The following is a 20,715-nucleotide window of genomic DNA, read 5'->3' on the forward strand; positions in this document are numbered from 1 at the left end:
TCGGCGGTGATTTGTAGGTGTCTCTGCTTGATTTCGTATAGTAGCCGTGTGATTTCCAGATGAATCCATCCGACATAATCACAGGCCAGAGCTGGGTGAGGGCGGTGTCGCACGGCAGAACTCTACTAGTGAACCAAGCTTGGAGCGCTGGAAATAGTACGTACATCCATCTTCGTACTCAAGACGGGGCAACAGGTTATGCCATTATCTACAAGAGTCACCGATCATGACTAAACGACCTGCAGATTTTGCTGGGGAGAATGAGCCCGCCGAAGGATCCCCGGCCTCAAAGCGCGCGAGAACGGAGGATACTGAACCTGAAAGAGAAGGGACTACTCCTCTGCGGGAGAGGCGATGGGAGGATGATGAGCGCAATGGGGCCGATATTCTAGCAGCTGCCGACCAAGAAGCGGAGGAGATTGAAGAGGCCGTTGGTCATACCTCCGATTGGGATGATGAAGAGCCGGTCTCGCAAGCATCCGTTCGTCAGACCGAACCGCTTCAAGGCTACAGCGACCTCTACCTCGACACAATACACCGCTCGAATCTCGACTTTGACTTTGAGAAATTGTGCTCTGTGTCTCTTTCGAATATTAATGTTTACGCCTGCCTCGTATGTGGGAAATACTTCCAAGGTCGTGGGCCAAAGTCTCACGCATACTTCCATTCGCTGGAAATAGGGCACCACGTTTTTGTGAATATGGAGACAAAGAAGGTGTATGTGCTTCCAGAAGGATATGAAGTCAAGAATAAGAGTTTGGATGATATTAAATACGTAATCGATCCGTCCTATGTGAAAGAAGAGGTAGCTAGGCTGGACACGGTGGTTACAGAAGCGTGGGATCTGGCCGGAAAGAAGTACAGGCCAGGTAAGATAGCATTTCACAATGCGTACGGGCCCTTTTCTGCCACTAATATATGGACTTCCTAGGATACGTTGGAATGAACAATATCAAATCCAACGACTATCTAAATGTCATCGTTCAACTCCTCGCCCATGTCAGGCCGATTAGGAACTTCTTCCTCCTGCACAGGTTTCCGGTCCCTGGAACGCCCCAGCTTCCCCTGCGTTTCGGAATGCTCGTGCGCAAGCTATGGAATCCGAAAGCGTTCAAATGTCATGTATCTCCTCATGAGTTACTCCAGGAGATAGCGCTCCGGTCATCAAAGCGTTTCACCCTTACACATCAATCTGACCCTGTCGAGTTTCTCTCATGGTTCCTCAACAATTTACACCTGAGTCTCGGTGGATCAAAGAAACCTTCTCCTACGCCTACTAGCGTAGTGCATTCCGCCTTCCAAGGGCATCTTCGAATAGAGAGTCAGGCCATCACGGCAAGATCGGATGCCGCCAATGCCCGGCTTGTCTTTTCTGAATCAAGCACAACGACGTCTCAAAGGACACCTTTCTTGATCTTGACTTTGGACCTTCCTCCTACGCCTCTTTTTCAAGCTGCTGATGAAGAGTCCATTATCCCGCAAGTCCCTCTTGTTAACCTTTTAAACAAATACAATGGAGTTACAGCAATCGAAAAACTTGCTCACCGCGTCCGTCATCGTCTACTTCACCCACTTCCTCAATATCTACTCTTCCACATAAAGCGATTTAGCAAAAACAAGTTTGTCGCGGAACGAAATCCCACCATTGTCACGTTCCCGTCTCCCAGAGGTTTAGATATGTCTCCCTACGTCGAGCCAAACCCTTCTGTCTGGCCTCCGGGCGAGCCGATTCTCTACGATCTGGTCGCAAACGTCATCCTCGATGCGACAGTCACGGCTCCAGGCGACCCTGAAAGCCGAGCACCCGAAAACAGCCGTGGTGGTTTGGCCGAGGCAGCTGCTTCTGGTGCGGGCGGCGCGGCTTCAGCAACAGCTACAACTCCAGGCGCATCCGCGGGTAGCCATAAAGTTAACTGGTTGATTCAACTGCATGATAAAGCAATGGCTGTGGAGAATGCGAAAGAACAGACCCAGAGTGGACCTGAGTGGTTGGAAATCCAGGATCTCTGGGTGCAGAAAACAGAAAGCGAAACATTGTTTACAAGAGAAGGGTATTTGATGGTTTGGGAGAGAAGGAAGGTTAAAAGTAAAGGTAAAGAGAAGAGTTGAGAGATTGTTGACGCCTGAGCGCTTCTTATTTCACTGGATAATGGACACATATGTATGTACAATATACCATAGTTGGCATCCTTTTCACCATTATGGTAACTATTTCGCTGGCACAAATGAATATTCACTTGTTACAGCTGTCCCCATCCAAATCTTTTCTTTCCCTGGGAAATAGCCCATACTGTCCCAACTCCCCACACAGTTGCCCTGGAGATAGCCTCAAACCCCATAACAAGCGCCAATTTTCCTGCATATGATATTCTATTCGCAGAGCTGCCACCGCCAAACCAAGATCCCAGCGAATGGATTCCATTCATGACCAACCCGGAGCGGAGTCCCAACCCTGCAATCGTGTCAGTTGAAGAAGGGGATGTGAGTGATATAATGCTTAATGGGGCGCGAGAGGACAAGTAGCTAAACGCAAGCCCCCGAAGAGCAATGGATTCCAATGGATAAAGAAGTATTGAAGTTAATAATGCTGCAAGATGTAAAGATAACGAATCAGCCGGGTATTCTGAGAGAACTGTGAACCGGCGATCAACAGGGCGGCTATTCGCTGTCATATGTCGCGGGCGAGACGCCAAGGGTTGTGAATGAGAAGCTTGAATATCCCCGGTGCTCTGGACTTGATCTTGTGCTAACTGCGGTCCTGGTATTTCGAAACCTGGCCCTGTTAATGTGCTGGATTGAGCCGCTATTACTGCCGGAATGGGCTCGACGATTTCTGCACCCGCCGTGGGAATGGCCTCGCTCGACATGCTAGTATCGAGTTCTTCGTGGAACCGCGTAGTTACGGGATGACGATGCCGACCGTCACTCGGCCAGAGTGCGTCAACGAGCTCTGAAGAAACGCCGTCGGTTGCGAGGTCAGCTACACTATCTTGAATGGGCCTATCTTGCAGTTGATCTTGGCTATTTTGACTCGACACATTGTCAATATCGCCGTTGTCCAAGTTAGTTTGGTGCTGTGGATCAGAGTTGCTGGGACCTTGCAATAATTCCAGCTGCATAGTAATTACTTCGGAATTTTGATGCACCAACGAAGCCCGAACGCGAGGTGAGGTAAGAGGGGATGTGTCTGGGGATGGGGGCCGAGAAAACAAGGTGTTGGCACGAGAATGAGGTGTTTGAGGAGGTTCAGAATCCTGGCTGGTGGCAACCTCTATAACAGGCGTTCCGACGGCTGGATCTGTGCCGTAAATTTCTGGGAAATAGTCTTCTCTCATTTGGAGGGGCGACTGTGCAAAACGCTGGTCTTCATCCATTAAGATCCGATGAGGTTCACTTTCTTCTGTATCTGTATTTGCCCGGGTCTGGTCTTCAGGTTCTCGTTGTGGTTGACCTCTGGTTGGAGTCCGTCGACGACGCGATGGAGGCGCCCTTTCCACACTTGAATCACGTCGCAGCTGCTCGACTCGGCGATGCAGAGACTCAACTCTATCCTCATCTAGACCGCTCCGTTCGGAATCTGGTTTCGAACCATTCCTCCAATCAAAAAGGCTCATTATGTATTTTTTGAATATCGCCATCTCGTAGATGATATCTTCAGTCAGGCTTAGTTGACTGCGTTTGATCTCTTCTCCCGACCTTTTCCCCAGCCTAGGCATAATCCAGTCGATCAAACCGCATTCCGCCGCGACGTGGATAGAAAGTTTATCCGGCTGATCTGTTTGTTGCAGCCTTCTCCGGAGCAAGTAATAGATTCTCGTTTCGAGCACAGACCGGATACTTGGGAGAAGGGACGCTAGGATATATGGAGAGAAAACAAGATGTGCGAGGAAACCTCCAACTTCCCGTACAGACGTAATTCTCGGGAGGGGCGGTAGCTGCAGGAGCGAATATTCACCAAATGGTAGGAAAGATCGGAGGGAGGGTATAGCAAATGTAGGTATAAGTTGAAGTGTCTGCAGCATAGAAAACATGTATGTTTGACCAACTATTCCCAAAATGATGAATGAGACACTAAGAATAGTCAGCAAAAGTAGAGAGTAATTAAGTATCGGGCTTTTCTAACATACCCAAATTTGGCGGCCTTGAAACACCCACGTATTATGCATCGAAGACGTTTGCTTTGGACCAAAGAAGCCACCTTTGCATGGGTCCACTCCAGAGAGGAGTCCAAGTAATTCGCACGGCAGAAGACCAAGGCGAACGAACAGACCCATGCTGGCATCCCAGAATAATAACATCCGACCAAACTCCCCCGTCTTTGCTCGAAACTCATAATTTGGGTTAGAGTCGCTTGATTGTAGTATTTGAATGTCTGGGTTTAGGACACAAGTTAGCTTCAGTAACAGGTGTCACCTGTAAGGACACATACCTGTATTCGTGAGGACAACGATGATGTCCACCAGGACGCGATAAACGTGAAAATCTGATCCAGAGTGCCTATAGATATGCCATACCTGTTCTCCTTTTCGAGGAGCGCAGCGTTTTCTCTCTCCTTCGCAGTTGCGGGTTTCTTATTTTTGCCGCTGACCACAATCCCCATAGTTGATAAAATGTCGTTCTTCGCTCTCCGATGTTGCTTTGCTGAAGCCTTTGACTCGGGATTCCTTGGATGTCCACGACTATCATACCTTTGCACATAGTCTTCCGGATGTGTACTCCGGAGTGGGCTGGCAGCGGACCTGTGTCCATCGGGCGGTGCTTCCGGTAGATCATAGGGCGACCGGCCCTGTAAATGTTAGCCCTGGAAATTTAAAGAGACAGCCGCATATATGGGGTTATAAAAACGTGGGTAACCCTGTAATGTCAAGGGGTAGAATGAGCTGCTTGCGGCAACAAGCCGTTCGACTGAACTCTCATGAAAGTACAGCAGGATTTTATCTGTTCTCCCCGGGAAAAAGGAGAAAAATCTAACCATACCAATGCCAGGACGGTCAAATATCCTCGCCGCCCCATCTTAACAGCGCAATGGAAGCAAAAGCCTAGATCGAAAAGCAGGATGCAGGGGAATTAAAAGGGTCTGCACAATCTGGCTCTCAGACATCATAGTGCGCGTTCAGCATGTCGTCGAACGGGACCGCCATGCTTGCCTACTCCGTGCTATGACGACTGCGGAGAAGGCGAGAGCTGATATCACATGACACGTGGCTCAGCAGCGCCTATCGCGGCTAAACGCACAGGCCACCTCTTAATCCCGCTGCTGTAATTTAACGGTGCTGTAAGACCGTTACACTCCAAAATTTCGCTCTGTATTTTACTTTTCGAGATCGCTGTCGCAAATCCTGGCATATCGCGTTCCCGGCTCTATTGTCCCGCGATCGATTCAAGGAGTACAGGCTGTTCAGATTAGAAATTTATCCATGGATATATGATTTCTCACCCTGTTCCTACCACCAATGTCGAAGATCAGCGTTAAGACTACTTTCGAAGCTTTCAGGGCTATCCGTCCCATTTTCACTGGCGGAAGTCTTTCGCTCGATGAAAGTGGGCGGTTATTAGCGTCATGCGTCGGAGAGGATGTTCTTATAACTGATTTAGAGACAGGCGAGCAGCTTGCCAGTATCGAGGGAGTGCGTTTACCTTAATTATTATATCCCGCTTATCAAAGTCTGCCTAGCTAACAAGTGAATGAAGGATGGAGAGCCAATCACTAGCATATCGAGTACGAGTTTCTTTCTTTCATTAAGTATCTTATTCTAACTACCCACAGTAACGCCGTCCGCATCACACCTAGCAATATGCTCTCGATCCTTGGCTATGCGAATATTCTCCCTTCCACGATCGCAAGACTCTACCTTCATAAAACCTGAACTCTTACGGTCACTCAAACCGCATACCTCTCCTGTTGTGACGACGGCCATTGATTCTACTGGATCATTACTTGCCACGGGCAGCGCTGACGGCTCGATCAAAGTTTGGGATATTAAGAGGGGCTACGCAACACATACCTTCCACGGCCATGGAGGTGTTGTCTCCGCCCTTTGCTTTTTTGAGTCTTCCGCCATAAATGGAGACAATCGCAAGGATGGAAAAAAGCGGAAGAATAAGCAAAAGAACTCAAACCCTGACTTTATCCCATTAGAGGAGTCGACAGAGCAGTCAGAGGTAACAGCAAGGTTCCGTCTTGCGTCGGGAAGCGAGGATGGAAAGATTCGGGTATGGGACCTCTTCAAGAGAAAAGGCATTGCTTCGCTGGACTCCCATGTTTCCGTTGTACGTGGCTTATCGTTTTCCGCATCGACAAATACATTGTTGTCGGGTAGTAGAGATAAGACTATTATAACGTGGGATGCTAGCACATGGGAAGTCAAGCGGATCATCCCGGTACTTGAAAGTGTCGAAGCTGCCGGTTTCTTACATGAGGGCTTCTTATGTTATACCGGTGGTGAAAATGGTCGGCTGAGAATATGGGATCCGAACCGGGGCAGTGAAGTCACGCACGATCAAGAAGCTACCTCAGAGCAAGAGGGAATTGTCGCGGTTGAATATTATCCAGGGCTTCCATCCATCCTGACAGTCCATGTCGACCAAACCTTGAAATTCCACTCCCTAGCAGCTCTATCCGCCTTTGCACTAGGAACTAAAACCGGCGCACTTCCTGTTATCCGTACTATTGCTGGAAATGATGACGAGGTCATCGATTTGGCCTGTGTTGGCCCGGAGCGCTCACTGCTGGCGATGGCAACCAATTCCGAATACATACGGATTGTCTCCACAAAGCCTACTGAAGCCACCAAAGAGCAAAATTATTTTGGCGCTGATATTGCCCGCTTGGAAGGCCATGATGATATTATCATTTGCATCGACGTCGATTGGTCAGGGCACTGGCTCGTCACTGGTGCAAAGGACAACTCTGCGAAGCTTTGGCGTATAGATCCAGCTTCACACTCCTATACTTGCTTTGCAACCTTTACTGGGCATGCTGAATCATTGGGCGCCATTGCACTTTCTCGATCTCCACCACCAGAAGATTCTGCAGCATTCAGAGACCCCCTTAATCATCCTCCGGCATTTTTAGTGACAGGATCTCAAGATCGAACGATCAAACGATGGGACACTGGAAAGTTAAATGCTGAATCATCCCGTCCAAAAGCGGTTTACACAAGAAAGGCACACGATAAAGACATCAATGCTCTTGATGTTAACCACAACGCTACACTCTTTGCGTCTGCATCCCAGGATCGTACTGCTAAAATCTGGTCGCTTGAGGACGGTTCAGTTTTAGGTATCCTTCGGGGACACAAAAGAGGCGTGTGGTCTATTCGCTTCGCCCCCAAAGACACGCCCCTTATTAATACCAAATCTGCCGCTAGCACGAGTCGAGGTCTTGTCGCGACTGGGTCTGGAGATAAGACGATTAAACTATGGAACCTTTCGGATTATAGCTGCCTGCTGACTTTCGAGGGACATTCTAACAGTGTGTTAAAGGTTCTTTGGTTGTCTCCTCCGCGAATATCAAGTGTTGATGAAGACATATCCTCTCGTGGTGCGGCCCAAGTTCACCCGCTTGTTGCATCCGCTGCTGGGGATGGCCTGGTCAAAATTTGGTCACCGTATTCGGGAGAAGTAGAAACGACCTTAGACAACCATACAGATCGTGTGTGGGCTCTGGCAACTCCATTCCCGCCTTCTGCAAGCCCAAATTCCCCATCTTCGAACAAACTAGAACCCGATTTCTCCCTGATTTCCGGTGCAGCAGATTCAACAGTAACGTTCTGGAAAGATACAACTTCCACTACTCTTTCTGCTGCTGTCTCTGCAAACTCTGCGCGCATAGAACAGGATCAGCAGTTGCAAAATTACATCCACGCCGGTGCCTACCGCGAAGCCATCACTCTGGCTCTTCAGCTGAACCATCCGGCACGACTCTTGTCCTTGTTCACGACCGCTATGGATACCGAGCCTACATCCTCCCAAGCACTCACTGGAAACCCGGACATCGATACTGTTATCCAATCTCTTTCTCTGGACCATTTGTACCTTCTTCTCCTTCGAATCAGGGATTGGAATACAAACGCTCGCACATCGCGCGTATCGCAGCGGTTACTTTTTGCCCTATTCAAGTCTTACCCACCATCCACCTTTGTCGAATTAGCTTCCCGCCCAAATCCTATGCCCGCTCGTGGGAAGGGAGCAAAGGAGGCAGAGCTAAAGGACATTCTACATGCGTTGTCGGCATATACAGAAAGGCATTATAAGCGTGTTGAAGAGCTCGTTGATGAGAGTTACTTGGTGGAGTGGGTGTTAGGGGAAATGGAAGGCATGGAGATTGACGTTGACATAGCCGATGGTGACCAGAATGGAGATGCGTTTGCTGGCGGGAAGGATGTAATTATGGTCGGTTCTTAAATATGTTTTCTATACGTTTGCTGTGGTGCCGGATTGGGAAACACTGTCATTTGAGATAGGGCGCTTTGGAGTTGATTCTCGGATGAGAACGTGGATGGTTAACCCAGAGTTATATATGCCGCTCAAAAGTTTGATATGTGAATTTCCATGATTCCCGCGGAGACCCACGCCGTGCCATTAATTTTTTGGTCCATTATTGAATCATCAACCTCTAGAGAGGTTAGTTCTATTAAAAGATTCATACCTTAAACTATATCCAATTCTGCGACGAGGGTTCCATACGGTCTATTCAACGGTGAAAAGCACATCAAACAACATTTAAACTTGGCCAATGCACGCAATGCGCACTGGTTACTTTTGATGACGGATTACCGGTAATCCCTTCGTCGCTCCTTTTCCCGGCCCTTCTCCCGCTCCCTCTCCTTGTACCGATCCCTACCCCTATCTCTTTCTCTGTCGCTGTATTTATCCCTATCCCGATCCCGATCCCTATCCTTATCGCGATCTTTGTCTCTTTCTCGGTCTCTGTCCCTTTTGCTATCTTCAACCCGGTCACGCGGTGAGTCTCGATCTCTGTAGCGCCGGTCATCTTTCCTCCTTTTCTCGCTATCATAACTGTCTCTGTCTCGATCATCATAGTCATCATCATACCTTCTCCTCCGCCTGCTGTCTCGATCTCTTGCCCTATCTCTGTCTGACGAGCGTGATCTATCACGACCATTCCGCCTGGATGAAGATTCTCTTGAATCCCTGTCATCGTCGCTGGCGTCGTACCGTCTTCCATTTTTGGTCAAATTTCTGTCCCGCCTTTCCTTCCATTCGTCCTCTTTCTCCCTCTGCTTCTCTCTTTCTTGTTCTTTAGTGATTTTCTTAAATTCCTCCTCTGTAATCATTTTTCCAGTCTTCTTACTCTTCATCAACACGGGAGTATAGAGGCCTTCGCCGGGCTTGCCCTTGCGCATAGCTGCTTTCCCCCAGGCACCGAGCTCAAGTTCCGCAGCCCCAGCTTTGCCCGATAGATCTTTGGCGCCGATGCCAAGGTATCCGGGTCTGCGCTCAGGAATACGCGGCGCGAGACTTGTATTTTGTCGTTGAGACGTGGAATCACTATACTTTCCTCGTCCAACGGGCTGTCCTTCCTTCCAACCCATCCCACGGAGTAAAGCGGCACCGAATTGTTCGACGGGCACGGCGGCGTAGCCTGCCAAGGTTGCGGAATCTGGACGATGAGCCACATCGTCGCGGAAGGACCTTGTCTCGTCGTATTCGGAACGAGCGTTATAGGATCCACCTCGAGACTGAATAACTAGGTCTGATTTCTGTTCAGTCTCGCCTTTACTTTCGGAAATCAAAGCTCGTAAAGCCAACTCATCGTGTGACAAATCCTTCTTTTCAACAGTCGCTTCGGTATCAATTTCCATAGCGGTATCCTCCTGTATCTCCGTGCCCGCACCTGTAGCCTTTTCATCCTCTGCCGTCTTCGGGGCTGAAGCATAACTTAAGCCAAACTTCGTACTTGGCCCTGCTACCTCAACCGTCACGTCCTGTGGTTTAGCCTCCCTCTCCGCCTCCCTCTGCATCCTCACCTCCTCGGGAAGCCAACTCTTCTTCGCTCTCGTAGAACCCAGTAATCTCTCCCGCCACCCATTCCTCTTATCAACCTTGATCACCAACGGTTCCTTTTCCTTGCTTTCGCGCGCATGCTTACTTATCGCGCCGCCGGTAGACTGGTCAAAGCCGGTGACTTCTTCGTGAGTGGGCTCCCCAGGCTCCGCATCTGACGCGTCTGAATCATGATCGTGGAAACCAGGACGGGGCGTACTAGATTTGGGTGTGGGGGCGTTGGAGCGTCGGGAAGTTGAGATGGACGGGGCTGGTGGCGGGGCGGTAGATGTTTTGGAAGCAAACGAGATAGAGAAGGGCTTGGAACTGGGTGCGGTCGAAGATGAGGGCAGTCGATGATCTGACATGTTGAAATATCGGGTTCTGCAGGTGCATTCGTTAAATGGCGGCCTCCTCCGTCCGATGCAGCTTTTAATCCTGCGCCAGGCGAACGCGGGTGGCGGAGAGCTTTAGCCGCGCTAAGCGCTTAAGCCACGTGATACTCCACACCATGGATCACGTGGATGATCCCTCGGCTGCTGGGATTTGTCCTGGACGAAAAAGCATCCAAAGAAATTCTTTAGGCGGCATTCAGCCAGGACAGACTTAATACGTGCTAGAAATCAGGGATAGCCGTCCTGGGTGATTATCTACATTTATACCTTTTACCCACTGCATACCCTAATACCGGGGGCTCCGGCATGGCTAAGCCGATGATGCATCCATCTATCGATACAAATACATATGCGTTGTGAGGGAGTAAACAAGGAGGAAAGCAGACCTGATCATGCTTTCATGGAAATAAAGCACCCTCAGCGGACCAAAGGCCCCACAAAGAGTAAAGAAGTACGTTAAAAGAAAATCAATTGGGAGGGTCGTGAGTTAAAACAATAGTGAAGAGGGCAGAAAGCAACGTAACCGTACATAATGTGAGGCCTCCGGGTTACCATCACCGTGAAGAGACGTCAATTAATATTGTTCATCAACGTATATGTGGTAAAAGAAAAAGACTCTAACATGTAGAAAAGGGAAAGAACAGGGTGTAAATTCATCCGCTGGAAATTTGCGCCTGGGGAGCCCGTGGACTACTCTTTTGCCCGGGAGCTTGAACCGAAGGAACCTGAACTCCCGGAGGGACGCTCTGGCCACTTCCGGTGCGGTGATTTTGCGGGGTAGCGGATCGGCTTGGTTGAAGGACGATGCCACTCATCGCTGGCGAGTTTGTGACACCTAGGCGATTCGGTTGGCTGGGCTGTTGAACGCGCATGAGTGGGGAGTGTCCTTGAGTTTGAGGGAGCTGTAGCGGGGGAGCACTACTGGGAACCCCATTCGATGGCGGTAATGGCTGCTGCTGCACACTATTGGTGTCATGCGGGATCGGGAACCCTGCAGGCATGGCACCAATATTACCCGCTGCTGCATTCAGTGCGGCTTGTGAGATTCGCTGCTGCTGCTGATGATACTGTTGCAGTCGCTCATTGGCAAGCTTGTTCGCCTGTTCGGCTGTCATATTTGGATGGCTCCGTTGAATCGAATTTTGGATGCTGCTGACAGTGGGCATAGCTTGGTTATTGGCAGAGAGCGGAGTCGGATGATTCATACGAGGGGAAGCGGTAGAGACACCTTGAGAAAGAGCTGGTGCATGAAAAGAAGGGCTGCTAATGCCACTTACAGCCTGAAAGGCACCCATCATCGAGCCATTGGCCGGGGCCGAATTGACACTTGGGATGGTCATATTGGGAGACGAGTGTGGAACTTGTTGCACAAACGGCTGTGGGTTATGGAACTGGTGCTGCTGCTGCCGGGACTGCACAAGACGCTGTTGCTCTTGAACACGGTTTGCTTCACGGATAATGCGAGCGCTATCTGAATTTGATGATAAGGGCATCCCAGGACGGGCATTCATCGTTGGCTGGAGCCCGGGTTGGGGTATCATCTTCAGTGGCATTCCACCTGGTGGCATAGGTGTACTACCAGGTGTCCCGTTTGGCATTCCCTGCATGGCTGTATGGGGCCTTGCCTGATTTATACCATTATTTGTGGGGATACCATTCGGAAGTCCGTTTGAAGTCCCAGCCGGCATACTTTGCATTCCACTGCTTGCTGAGACTGCGGAGGAGCTGCGTGGGATACCATTAAGAAGAGGCTGTTGGTTCGAATTTTGCTGTTGCTGCTGCGCAACCCGTTGAGCCAAAGCAGCCTATCAGCGAGTTAGTTCCAGGGGCTTCTGCACAAGAAATATGACATATCCGTACCCGCTGATGAGCAAGAATTTGCTGCCGATATTGCTCTTGCTTTTCTTGGTATTTAAGCTCTCGCTCAAACTTCATTCGGCTAAACTCTGCTGGTGTAGAAATGGGAGGCCGCGGTTGATTTGATTCGTTGGCTTTCCGCAAGGACGCAAGATGTGCACCTAGAAGTCCTGTGTTAGCTCACATCATGACAATGGATTTGAGTGATACGCACCATGTTGCTGCTTTTGAAGCGCAGCCTCTCGTTTCTGAGTAAGTTTTCTCATACCAGCAAGAAGGGTTAGATGTCGCGAGGATCGCTTTCGCTCCACTCTCATAGGTTGAGTTGTTCGCCTGCGAATAAATGCCTGGGGTGTTGGGTTGTTATTGCCATTCTGCTGCTGCTGCTGCTGCTGTTGTTGTTGAGCAGCCTGTTGCTGAGCCAGAACAGTTCTCTGTGCAGCTTCCAGTCTTGCGGTGTACGCTCGGAAATAAGGAGTCTTTGCCATATCGGCAGGAAGTCCTTCAAAGCCAATCCATCTCTCGAAGCATTCCCAGGGAGTTCGTCTTTCGGCTCCAGAAGAAAATTTTGAATGTGAACCCATGCAGCTTGAGATGAGTGACCAATTGTACGAATATTCTCGAACAAGCCTACGTAATTCGTCGTCCTCGGCGCATGTCCACTGAGAGGATTGTCGAGACTCGTAAAAGCCGACCGACGGCATTGGGTATTCTGTCGGTGGACGGAAACAGTGGCTCGGATGGACACGATCGCGAATAGGCTTATTTTCGGGCTGGAAAAGTGCCACATCATTTTTCTCTGGCGTCATGTCAACAGAATTGTCCGGGCCATCTTCGTCGTCAGACGCATCATAGTCATATCTGCTCTTTTTTCGCGGCGGGCCTTCCCCGGTAAAACGGATTTTGCCATCGATCCACTTGGATACAGGGGCTATTTCCTTTTTCCATACTGCGTCTGGCGATTCTTCGAAGGAGGGTTTGTTTGTTCCAGGAAGAATCCTAGCGGGCGTATAAAGGGGAAGTTCATCAAGAATCTTTTCCGCTGCCACCGTCTTTTCCATGCGGAAGGTAAACTCGTCAGAGGGAAGTGAAAATACTGCAGCCGGGACGACGCCATAGTCCAAGTCAGGTTGAAACTCGTCGTTGAACCCATCACTCACGGAGTCATCATCGGCACACGGTATAAGATCCGGTGTAGGATGCTCTTCTGCTGGGGGCGCTGCTTTCGACGCGATTTCGGTGTCTGTTGGTTGTGGTCGCACTTTAATCCGCAGTGTCGTACGGTCTTCCTCACTGCTCGCAACGTACTCTGCGCACCAATCGGCACAATTCTTTGCGGCGGCGATCTTCCACTTCCTTTCTTCTCTGAAGTCCATCCGCATCCATTTCACATGGTCAAGAAATATGTCCCAATGGGCTGCCGAGCGGGGCGGCTCCGGAGAACGCTGCAGCTGTCGAAGAGGCCACCTACCTGAATGCTGAAGTTGGTACAGACGTTTTAGCGTTCGGGTATTCGCCTGCTCTGCATAATCTGTCATGTGATTCGCAGTACTTAGGGTCTTGTGCGCGGTCGCGATAAGTGTGGAAAGATGCATGCCCCTTGGAGGGAAGTAAGCCTTAACAAGAAAAAGGAGATAGAGGTAGTCATCCTGGTCATTAGCGCTGGGCGCATCAGTTTGGCTAGATAAGGTGAGCAGTTTCTGTTTCTCCGGGGATGCCGGTTTTGGGAACACAACCGTCGAGAGCTTGCTTCGTCCCTTTCGATCCCGCCTCTCCTTCATCTGTAGCTGAGACTCCGTGGTAGATACCTGTGATCGTGGAGATGCGGTCCTCTCACGGGACAGTTTATCACTGGGTGATCTATCCGTAGGAGAGGCTGGAGATCGCGGCGTTTCTCCCAGGATCTCGGAAACCGATTTGTGTCGGATCGCACCCGACGATACTCTAGTTGTCATACGCTCAGGTCGGGAAATTGGTTCTGGAGCGCTAGTGACCGAGGGCGATTTCTTCAGCGTCTCGGAAGCAGTAGAAAGGGCAGGCTCGATCAACTCCGAGACAGCTCTCTGTGCAACGGGAGTCTCAGACGGAGTGAGCACGGCAGCATTTTCACCTGCTTGGTTTGAGACGGTGTTCGAAGCAGCACCAATCGGCGATACGTTCGTCGAGAGCTCCTCTTGGCGGACCTCGTCGTGGCGTGGTTTTGGCGTAATAGAAGCATTGGACATGGCAGCTTCAAACTTCAATTGCTCATCTGGTGTGGAAGGAACCTTGCTGGTGATGGCTACCTCGTATCCTGATGTCTGCGACAAGGGTTCTTCGCGAAATTTAGCGGTTGCTTCTTGGTACGTGATAGACTCTTCCGTCGAGGTTGAGGCGGGGGATCTATCTGTCGCAGAAGTATGGACAGAAGACTGACCCGTGGAGACTGGGGACGAGGGTGCAGCATCTTGAGGGAGAGCGATAGACGTTGAGCGCGGCTTTTGCGCTTCTGATATAGCGGTCTGCGTGGGAGGTGTCTGGTTGTCTTCAGGAGAGGCGTTGGCGGAGTCGGAAGGAGCCTGCTTTTGGGATGAAAGTGGGGAGGGATAGAACTGAGGAGGTTGAGGAGGCGAGGCGGCGGATTCCTGTAACGTGCCTGAATGCACACCATCCGGCTTTGGTGGCCGACCTAGCGACTGCAAGGAGGAAACACCTGGTTGAAGCTTGGATGTGGTGATAGCCTGTGCAAGGTCGACGCGAGGGTAAGCAGCAACAAATTCCTTGCCTGGTTTATCCGGCGTGTCAGGTCCATTTACACCCGATGGCGCGCCTTCAACCGGAGAGAGGTTGCGGTTTTCGCTTTGACCATCGGGGCCATGTTGCTTGGGCGCGTGGCGGACGGTGTGGTCGCTCGGTACTTCTGCATGGGCAGTCGCGACATTAGGCCGCAGCGGAAGCGTGCTTTGGTCATAGAATCGCCCTCTAACCACCCGAGTTAGTAAAAGGGCACGCGTTAAAGCAAGATCAAATGAATGGCAATTGGGTGTAGTGATTGACAGCACATACTTTGTTATCTCATTCGCGTCGAGAAAGGCAGCCTCCTGGCGTCGATACTGCTCGCTCTGGAGAGAGATCTTGGTACCAAGACAGGCGACGGTCGCAAAGTACAGTTCGCTCAGTTTGCGCTTCCGCGACTGCACGCAACGCCTAAAAATTTCAGGGAGCGATTAGTTTTACTCAAAAAGGCACGGAGAGAAAGACTATGTGAACTGGGAGAATTAAAACGCACTCGATCTCATCGTTCTTGGCCTTGAGCAGCTCGTCGCGGAGCATCGAGTCAATCTCGGCCAAACCACATCCGATTTACACGGAAAAAAAATTAAGAACAATTATTCTGAGGACATTTAACCCAGAAAAATCGCTCAGAATTGATGGAAAAGAAGTGGTTGTGGTGTAATTTGATGAAAAGTGTGGAAAGGAGTCACAAATTTTTTGGGGTGGAATAATTCTAGGCAAATCAGGCGATGACTTTTGATCTTTTGGGGGAGGGTGAAAAGCGCCGTAGGGGGGGGGGCCTGTGGCTGATACATCCAACTTAGTCTGTGCAGTGGTGGTCTCAGCGAGGGCAGAACCAAGCGTTGCAGGACGGGATTGCGTGCTGTGCGAGCCAGAGAAGCGTGCGGTGCCCAGTCCTTGGTTCACAGCCCAGCCATAAAAGATTGTACGGCGTAAAGTCTTGTGTTGGAGCCCGCGTCCTCCGTGCTCCGTGCTCCGTCCTCCGTACTGTGCCGCCTGGTTTCCGCAGGGAGTGACACGGTTGGGGGGCGAAACAACGAGTTCGCGGGACAAGCGCGCCGGATCTTTATTCATCCGATACCCGGCATCCACGCTCCCAAAATTTTCTAGGTAAAAGCTTCCCCGTGTGTACAGCTCCAGGATGGATTGGTCCTTTTTGATTAAACAGAGCCCAATTTTGCTATCCAAATGGCGAAACGAAAGAGGGAAGAGGCTACGGCCCGAGAGGATGCAGAACCCCGGAAATCCCAAAAACAAACAGCTGAGGCACTAGCTCCTGCATCGAGAGATGAGATCACAATCCAGATCGTGACAGGCTCATACGAACGGGTTCTCCATGGCATTGCGGCGACAATCCCTCAGAGCTCCCTGCACACCACAACCGAGAAGGAGGGGGGAGTTCAATTCGTTGATACCTTTCTCTTCCATGCACATGCCTCAGCAATCCGCTGCCTTGCTCTCAGTCCCATCGCCGACGATTCCTCCCTGGCGCAAAACGTAATACTCGCCAGCGGTGGGACTGATGAACGTATCAACCTATACACCCTCTCCGCCACCACTACACCGACAAACGATAGCTTCCCTTCCGTCCCGACCCTTGCGGGAAACAAAATCCTTGAAAACCCGAAGAATCGCGAACTGGGGTCGCTGCTTCATCATTCGTCCAGCATCTCCGCGCTGTATTTCCCCACAAGGTCCAAATTGCTAGCTTCGGCCGAGGATAATACGATATCTGTGACAAAAACGAGGGACTTGTCGGTTGTATCTACGATCAAGGCGCCGCGACCAAAAGCTGTGGGGCGGCCGAGTGGTGACACCGCCCCAGCAGGTGCAGCTCCCGCGGGGATCAATGACTTTGCGGTACACCCCAGTATGAAGCTTATGTTGAGTGTTGGGAAGGGTGAAAAGTGCATGAGGCTCTGGAACCTAGTGACTGGCAAGAAAGCTGGCGTTTTGAACTTTGGACGAGATGTATTAGAGACTGTCAAGGAAGGCAAATGGAGCAATGGAGAGGGGAAGAAGATTGTGTGGGACTCTGCTGGCCAGGAGTTTGCTGTGGCATTCGATCGCGGTGTGGTTGTGTTCGGCATTGTAAGTTGTTTTTATTTTCGCTCAACATGAGACCGGATACTAAGACACACGATTCTAGGACTCCGTGGCAAAATGTTACATCCTACCGTCTCCTCTGACAAAGGTCCATCAGATTAAATACGTACAAACGGGTGATGATGATGCAGAGGAGTCCAGCACCCGCGAGCTTCTCGCCGTATCCACAGAGGACGGTCGAATTTTGTTCTACTCTACCGATGGCGGTTTATTGGAGCAAGGTGAAAGATCGAACGGCAAGTCTTCAATTGCTGCTGCGCAGTTGAGGTGCCAGTTGGGCGGAAAAGAAAAAGGTCAATCTTCGAGAATAAAGGATTTCGAATTCTTACAGACGAAATCCGCCTTGGGGCATCCACGGACTCTCATCATCGTCACCGCTGGAAGTGACGGGATGGTGAAGCTCTGGGTCCTGGATCCGAAGGAGTTATGTAGCAAGGAGAAATCTCGAGGGGCGGAGGGCAAAAGGAAAAAGAAGGAAAAGCAAGCCAGCCGAGAAGGACACGGGCCGGTGGATGTTGGGCGATTGTTGGGAACGTATGAAACCGGAAACAGAATTACATGTCTGAAAGCATTCGTGCTGGCGAAAGCGGAAGGGGACGAGGAGTTGTATGATGAGTTTAGCGGACTGTCGGGCGATGAAGAGGCTGACGAGTCCGAGTCAAGTGGTGAAGAAAGCGAAAGCTGAGCAATGACGAAAGGGAATGATAATATAAAATATTTTCGTCTTATCAATTCCCGACCGGTAACTGGATCCAGTTCCTCCCGCACCGTTGGTAGCTCGCATTGTAAAAAAGACCAGTTACTGTAAGGGAGTTACCGTCGAGAGTCAATTCCAACCTTACCTAATTCACATTTCGGGCCGCGGAGAAACAGCCTCCAAATGGTATAGTCAACCCGAGCGGAGAAACAGTCCCCGGGGGCCGGCGGCTTATGTAACTAAAGCGGGTTTTGGAGCTGGAGGCGTTCGCCGTGTCCCAAGTCGCGCTGTCTTTGTTCAAACCACCTGGCATCATCGTCACCGTTCGGGGCCGGGCTGAAGAGGACGAACGGCAAGTTCTGTGCAAGCACTGCGAAAAGTCGATTTGCGCTGCAGCCATGTATATCCTTCAGGTATGTTCAAATTTGCCAATTAGTTCACGCTGTATCTCCCGCTGATCTGCTTGGTGTAGCAACTTGCCCGGCTGCTTGATCAGCCTTTCTTCCCATGGAAAAAGATAATTGTCGGGTTTTCGCTTGGGCAATATCTTCTTGAGGGATTTCTATCCCTTCGCCAATACAGGATTTTGCAACAGAAGAAACCGCCCAAGGTTCTCGAAGGCGAGGTTTCGCAAGAGGTATTCGATAAGAGTCAGGTTCGTCTTGAGAGTTTCCTCGCCATTTACTATTGCCTTCCCCCCTATTTTCGCAATAGAACTATACCATACTAATCTTAGGTCAGGCATATGGTCGAGCAAAGGCCAAATTCGGTTTCGTCTCCGGGCTTTATAGTCAAATTCAGAATCTCGCTTTCATTTACTACGATGCACTCCCGAAACTCTGGGCTGTCACTGGTCTCTGGCTGACACGGTATCTTCCTGAACGGTTTCAAGGCGAAATAACTCATACGCTAGTCTTTGTCTTCACGTTCAACCTCATCACAACATTACTCTCTATCCCCGTCTCGTACTATAGCACTTTTGTTCTCGAGGAAAAATTCGGATTCAACAAACAGACAGTCAAACTATGGGTTTCGGATATGCTCAAGGGACAAATGCTCGGTGTTGTTCTTGGTGCTCCGATCATCAGCGCCATTCTGAAAATCGTCCAAAAAACAGGCACTAGTTTCTTCTATTACCTCTGGTTGTTTGGCATGTTCGTTCAGCTCTTCGCCATTACCATCTACCCAATTGCTATCCTACCCCTATTCAACAAGCTCTCTCCTTTGGAACCTGGCACTCTGAAGACTGGCGTGGAAGCTCTCGCACAAAAACTGCAGTTCCCACTCAAGGAGCTCTACGTTATCGACGGAAGCAAAAGAAGCGCTCACAGCAACGCATATTTCTATGGACTACCCTGGAAGAAGCACATCGTCATCTATGACACCTTGATTGAGAAGAGCGAACCTGAGGAGGTTGTGGCTGTCCTGAGTCATGAACTTGGACACTGGAGTTTGAGCCATACGACCAAGCTATTCGGAATCGCCCAGGTATGTATATACAATGCAAATGCACCCTAATGTTCTCGCTAACAGGTCTCAGTTCCACATGTTCTATATTTTCGCCTTGTTTTCCGCCTTCATCAGCAACAAATCTCTGTATAACTCGTTTGGTTTCCACGATGAATACCCAATCATGATCGGTTTCCTCTTGTTCTCGGATGCGTTGGCACCAATGGACGCAATTGTCAAGCTATTGATGAATATTCTCAGCCGAAAGTTCGAGTTCGAGGCTGGTACGTCTTCCTAGTTGCCGTTCAAATTCGGCTGTCGAGGCTAATTTTCTTTTTTGCAGACGCGTTTGCGGTCAAGCTTGGCTACTCAGCCGAACTGGCCAGGTCGCTTCTGAAGCTCCAAATTCAAAATCTCTCGACTATGGATGCAGACTGGATGTATGCCAGCTATCATTATTCGCATCCTATTCTACCCGAGAGACTTGGTGCTCTTGGCTGGAAGGGAGGAAAGGTTACTGCCAAAAGTGAAGACTCGGAGAAGCCTGTCAAGGCAGCGGATCGGGAGCTATAAGAAACACTCGTTATCAAACTTCGTTCCCGCTACCTCTTGGGGACCGATTTTCCATATTTTTGGTTTTGGATTTCCGGACGGGATACTTACCAATAACAGCTGGCTTTGCGGCGTCGTGGTGCTTGTCATGGATCAGCGTAGAATTTTTTTTTTTCTTAGCTCGCAGCAGAAGCCCTGGCTCTTTGCTCCGCCTTTCTCCTTTCCTTCTTCTTTCGTTTGCGCTCTTCCTTATCGATAGTAGCCTCTTTCACCGCTATGTCATAATCCTCGACGCCCACATTTTCTTCAGTGACCGTAGGCCCAACAGTTTCTTCTTCATCTCCATCACCTCCATCCACCAAGTCAAGCTGCTCCCTCTCGAAACTCTCCAGATCCTGCCACCCGTCAACCCGCTTCTCACCAGCAGGCGCTTTCTTTCCTTTTGGTTTGCCTCCCCATTCCTCCCCGTCCGTAAAATTCTTCGCTCCCTGATCGCCCTGCTGCAACTGTTGCTCCAAAACAATGTCTCTCCCCAAAACCTCACCCCCGAGTCCGGCGCAGACGCGTTTTAAGCTGTGAATCACAAGGTTGGGTGCTGAGCCGGTGTTTGCAGAGACAGGACCGTGTGCAGATAGAGTACTGTCTGGTTGGTAGGATGGGTCGGTCGCTGCGCGGTCGAGATATGCGGACAGGAAGGCATGAGCATCGGAGGGGCTGATGCGGCGTGTGGAGTTTATGTGGGTTGGCGGGAGAGGATTGGGATTAGCTTGGAATACCATTGTCACTTAATCAGGAGAAATCGATGTCCAATTGGTATCTCGTTGCCGCATCCGAGTTGTTCGTCGGTCAAGTGTGCTGGGGAGAGAAAAAATATCC

The 20,715-nt window shown here is 50.2% G+C and overlaps 9 protein-coding genes across 10 annotated transcripts; 4 read left to right on the forward strand and 5 right to left on the reverse strand.

Moving 5' to 3' along the window:
- Positions 1 to 184: 184 nt before the first annotated feature.
- D8B26_007914 (uncharacterized protein) lies at positions 185 to 2,201 on the forward strand. Its single transcript, XM_003067388.2, has 2 exons — positions 185 to 869; positions 932 to 2,201. The coding sequence occupies exons 1-2, from the start codon at positions 227 to 229 to the stop codon at positions 2,107 to 2,109; spliced, it is 1,821 nt and encodes a 606-aa protein (XP_003067434.1). The 5' UTR covers positions 185 to 226; the 3' UTR covers positions 2,110 to 2,201.
- Positions 1,828 to 5,144, reverse strand: D8B26_007915 (uncharacterized protein). The gene is made up of 4 exons (XM_003067389.2): positions 4,978 to 5,144; positions 4,430 to 4,786; positions 4,128 to 4,372; positions 1,828 to 4,071 (listed from the first exon to the last, which is right to left on the reverse strand). Exons 1-4 carry the CDS (start codon positions 5,011 to 5,013, stop codon positions 2,241 to 2,243), a joined length of 2,469 nt encoding a protein of 822 aa, XP_003067435.1. The 5' UTR covers positions 5,014 to 5,144; the 3' UTR covers positions 1,828 to 2,240.
- Positions 5,145 to 5,814: 670 nt separating this feature from the next.
- UTP13 (U3 small nucleolar RNA-associated protein 13) lies at positions 5,815 to 8,565 on the forward strand (the record flags this gene model as incomplete). The annotated part of the gene is made up of 1 exon (XM_003067390.2): positions 5,815 to 8,565. The coding sequence occupies one exon, from the start codon at positions 5,815 to 5,817 to the stop codon at positions 8,404 to 8,406; it is 2,592 nt and encodes an 863-aa protein (XP_003067436.2). The 3' UTR covers positions 8,407 to 8,565.
- Positions 8,566 to 8,651: 86 nt separating this feature from the next.
- Positions 8,652 to 10,376, reverse strand: D8B26_007917 (uncharacterized protein; the record flags this gene model as incomplete). The annotated part of the gene is made up of 2 exons (XM_003067391.2): positions 8,652 to 8,691; positions 8,779 to 10,376. 2 exons carry the CDS (start codon positions 10,374 to 10,376, stop codon positions 8,652 to 8,654), a joined length of 1,638 nt encoding a protein of 545 aa, XP_003067437.2.
- Positions 10,377 to 10,834: 458 nt separating this feature from the next.
- On the reverse strand, positions 10,835 to 12,338 carry EAF1_1 (chromatin modification- protein VID21; the record flags this gene model as incomplete). Its single annotated transcript, XM_066125679.1, has 2 exons — positions 10,835 to 12,208; positions 12,264 to 12,338. 2 exons carry the CDS (start codon positions 12,336 to 12,338, stop codon positions 11,057 to 11,059), a joined length of 1,227 nt encoding a protein of 408 aa, XP_065981763.1. The 3' UTR covers positions 10,835 to 11,056.
- Positions 12,339 to 12,445: 107 nt separating this feature from the next.
- Positions 12,446 to 15,572, reverse strand: EAF1_2 (chromatin modification- protein VID21; the record flags this gene model as incomplete). Its single annotated transcript, XM_003067392.2, has 3 exons — positions 12,446 to 15,221; positions 15,306 to 15,446; positions 15,529 to 15,572. The coding sequence occupies 3 exons, from the start codon at positions 15,570 to 15,572 to the stop codon at positions 12,446 to 12,448; spliced, it is 2,961 nt and encodes a 986-aa protein (XP_003067438.2).
- Positions 15,573 to 16,212: 640 nt separating this feature from the next.
- On the forward strand, positions 16,213 to 17,874 carry D8B26_007920 (uncharacterized protein). Its single transcript, XM_003067393.2, has 2 exons — positions 16,213 to 17,126; positions 17,185 to 17,874. The coding sequence occupies exons 1-2, from the start codon at positions 16,224 to 16,226 to the stop codon at positions 17,824 to 17,826; spliced, it is 1,545 nt and encodes a 514-aa protein (XP_003067439.2). The 5' UTR covers positions 16,213 to 16,223; the 3' UTR covers positions 17,827 to 17,874.
- A 280-nt stretch (positions 17,875 to 18,154) lies between these two features.
- D8B26_007921 (uncharacterized protein) lies at positions 18,155 to 20,386 on the forward strand. 2 transcript variants are annotated; one of them, XM_066125680.1, is made up of 5 exons: positions 18,155 to 18,251; positions 18,311 to 18,493; positions 18,580 to 19,326; positions 19,379 to 19,571; positions 19,631 to 20,386. In XM_066125680.1, the coding sequence occupies exons 1-5, from the start codon at positions 18,237 to 18,239 to the stop codon at positions 19,858 to 19,860; spliced, it is 1,368 nt and encodes a 455-aa protein (XP_065981764.1). In that variant the 5' UTR covers positions 18,155 to 18,236; the 3' UTR covers positions 19,861 to 20,386. The 2 variants fall into 2 exon arrangements, with proteins under 2 accessions (XP_065981764.1, XP_065981765.1); XM_066125681.1 differs by having other exon boundaries at positions 18,580 to 20,386.
- D8B26_007922 (uncharacterized protein) lies at positions 20,016 to 20,618 on the reverse strand (the record flags this gene model as incomplete). Its single annotated transcript, XM_003067395.2, has 1 exon — positions 20,016 to 20,618. One exon carries the CDS (start codon positions 20,616 to 20,618, stop codon positions 20,016 to 20,018), a length of 603 nt encoding a protein of 200 aa, XP_003067441.1.
- Positions 20,619 to 20,715: the final 97 nt, after the last annotated feature.

This window comes from Coccidioides posadasii, chromosome 4 (assembly GCF_018416015.2).
Source record: "Coccidioides posadasii str. Silveira chromosome 4, complete sequence".
NCBI lineage: Eukaryota > Fungi > Ascomycota > Eurotiomycetes > Onygenales > Onygenaceae > Coccidioides > Coccidioides posadasii.

Coding starts and splice junctions, on each gene's coding strand:
- D8B26_007921 (XM_066125680.1), top strand. Junction 19,327..19,378: donor AGCTATTCGGAATCGCCCAG/GTATGTATATAC, acceptor AACAGGTCTCAG/TTCCACATGTTCTATATTTT. Junction 19,572..19,630: donor AAAGTTCGAGTTCGAGGCTG/GTACGTCTTCCT, acceptor TCTTTTTTGCAG/ACGCGTTTGCGGTCAAGCTT.
- D8B26_007915 (XM_003067389.2), bottom strand. CDS start 5,013: ATGGGGCGGCGAGGATATTTGACCGTCCTGGCATTG. Junction 4,373..4,429: donor CGTTGTCCTCACGAATACAG/GTATGTGTCCTT, acceptor TCCTAAACCCAG/ACATTCAAATACTACAATCA. Junction 4,072..4,127: donor TTCAAGGCCGCCAAATTTGG/GTATGTTAGAAA, acceptor GACTATTCTTAG/TGTCTCATTCATCATTTTGG.
- D8B26_007920 (XM_003067393.2), top strand. CDS start 16,224: ATGGCGAAACGAAAGAGGGAAGAGGCTACGGCCCGAGAGGATGCAGAA. Junction 17,127..17,184: donor GTGTGGTTGTGTTCGGCATT/GTAAGTTGTTTT, acceptor ACACGATTCTAG/GACTCCGTGGCAAAATGTTA.
- D8B26_007914 (XM_003067388.2), top strand. CDS start 227: ATGACTAAACGACCTGCAGATTTTGCTGGGGAGAATGAGCCCGCCGAA. Junction 870..931: donor CGGAAAGAAGTACAGGCCAG/GTAAGATAGCAT, acceptor TGGACTTCCTAG/GATACGTTGGAATGAACAAT.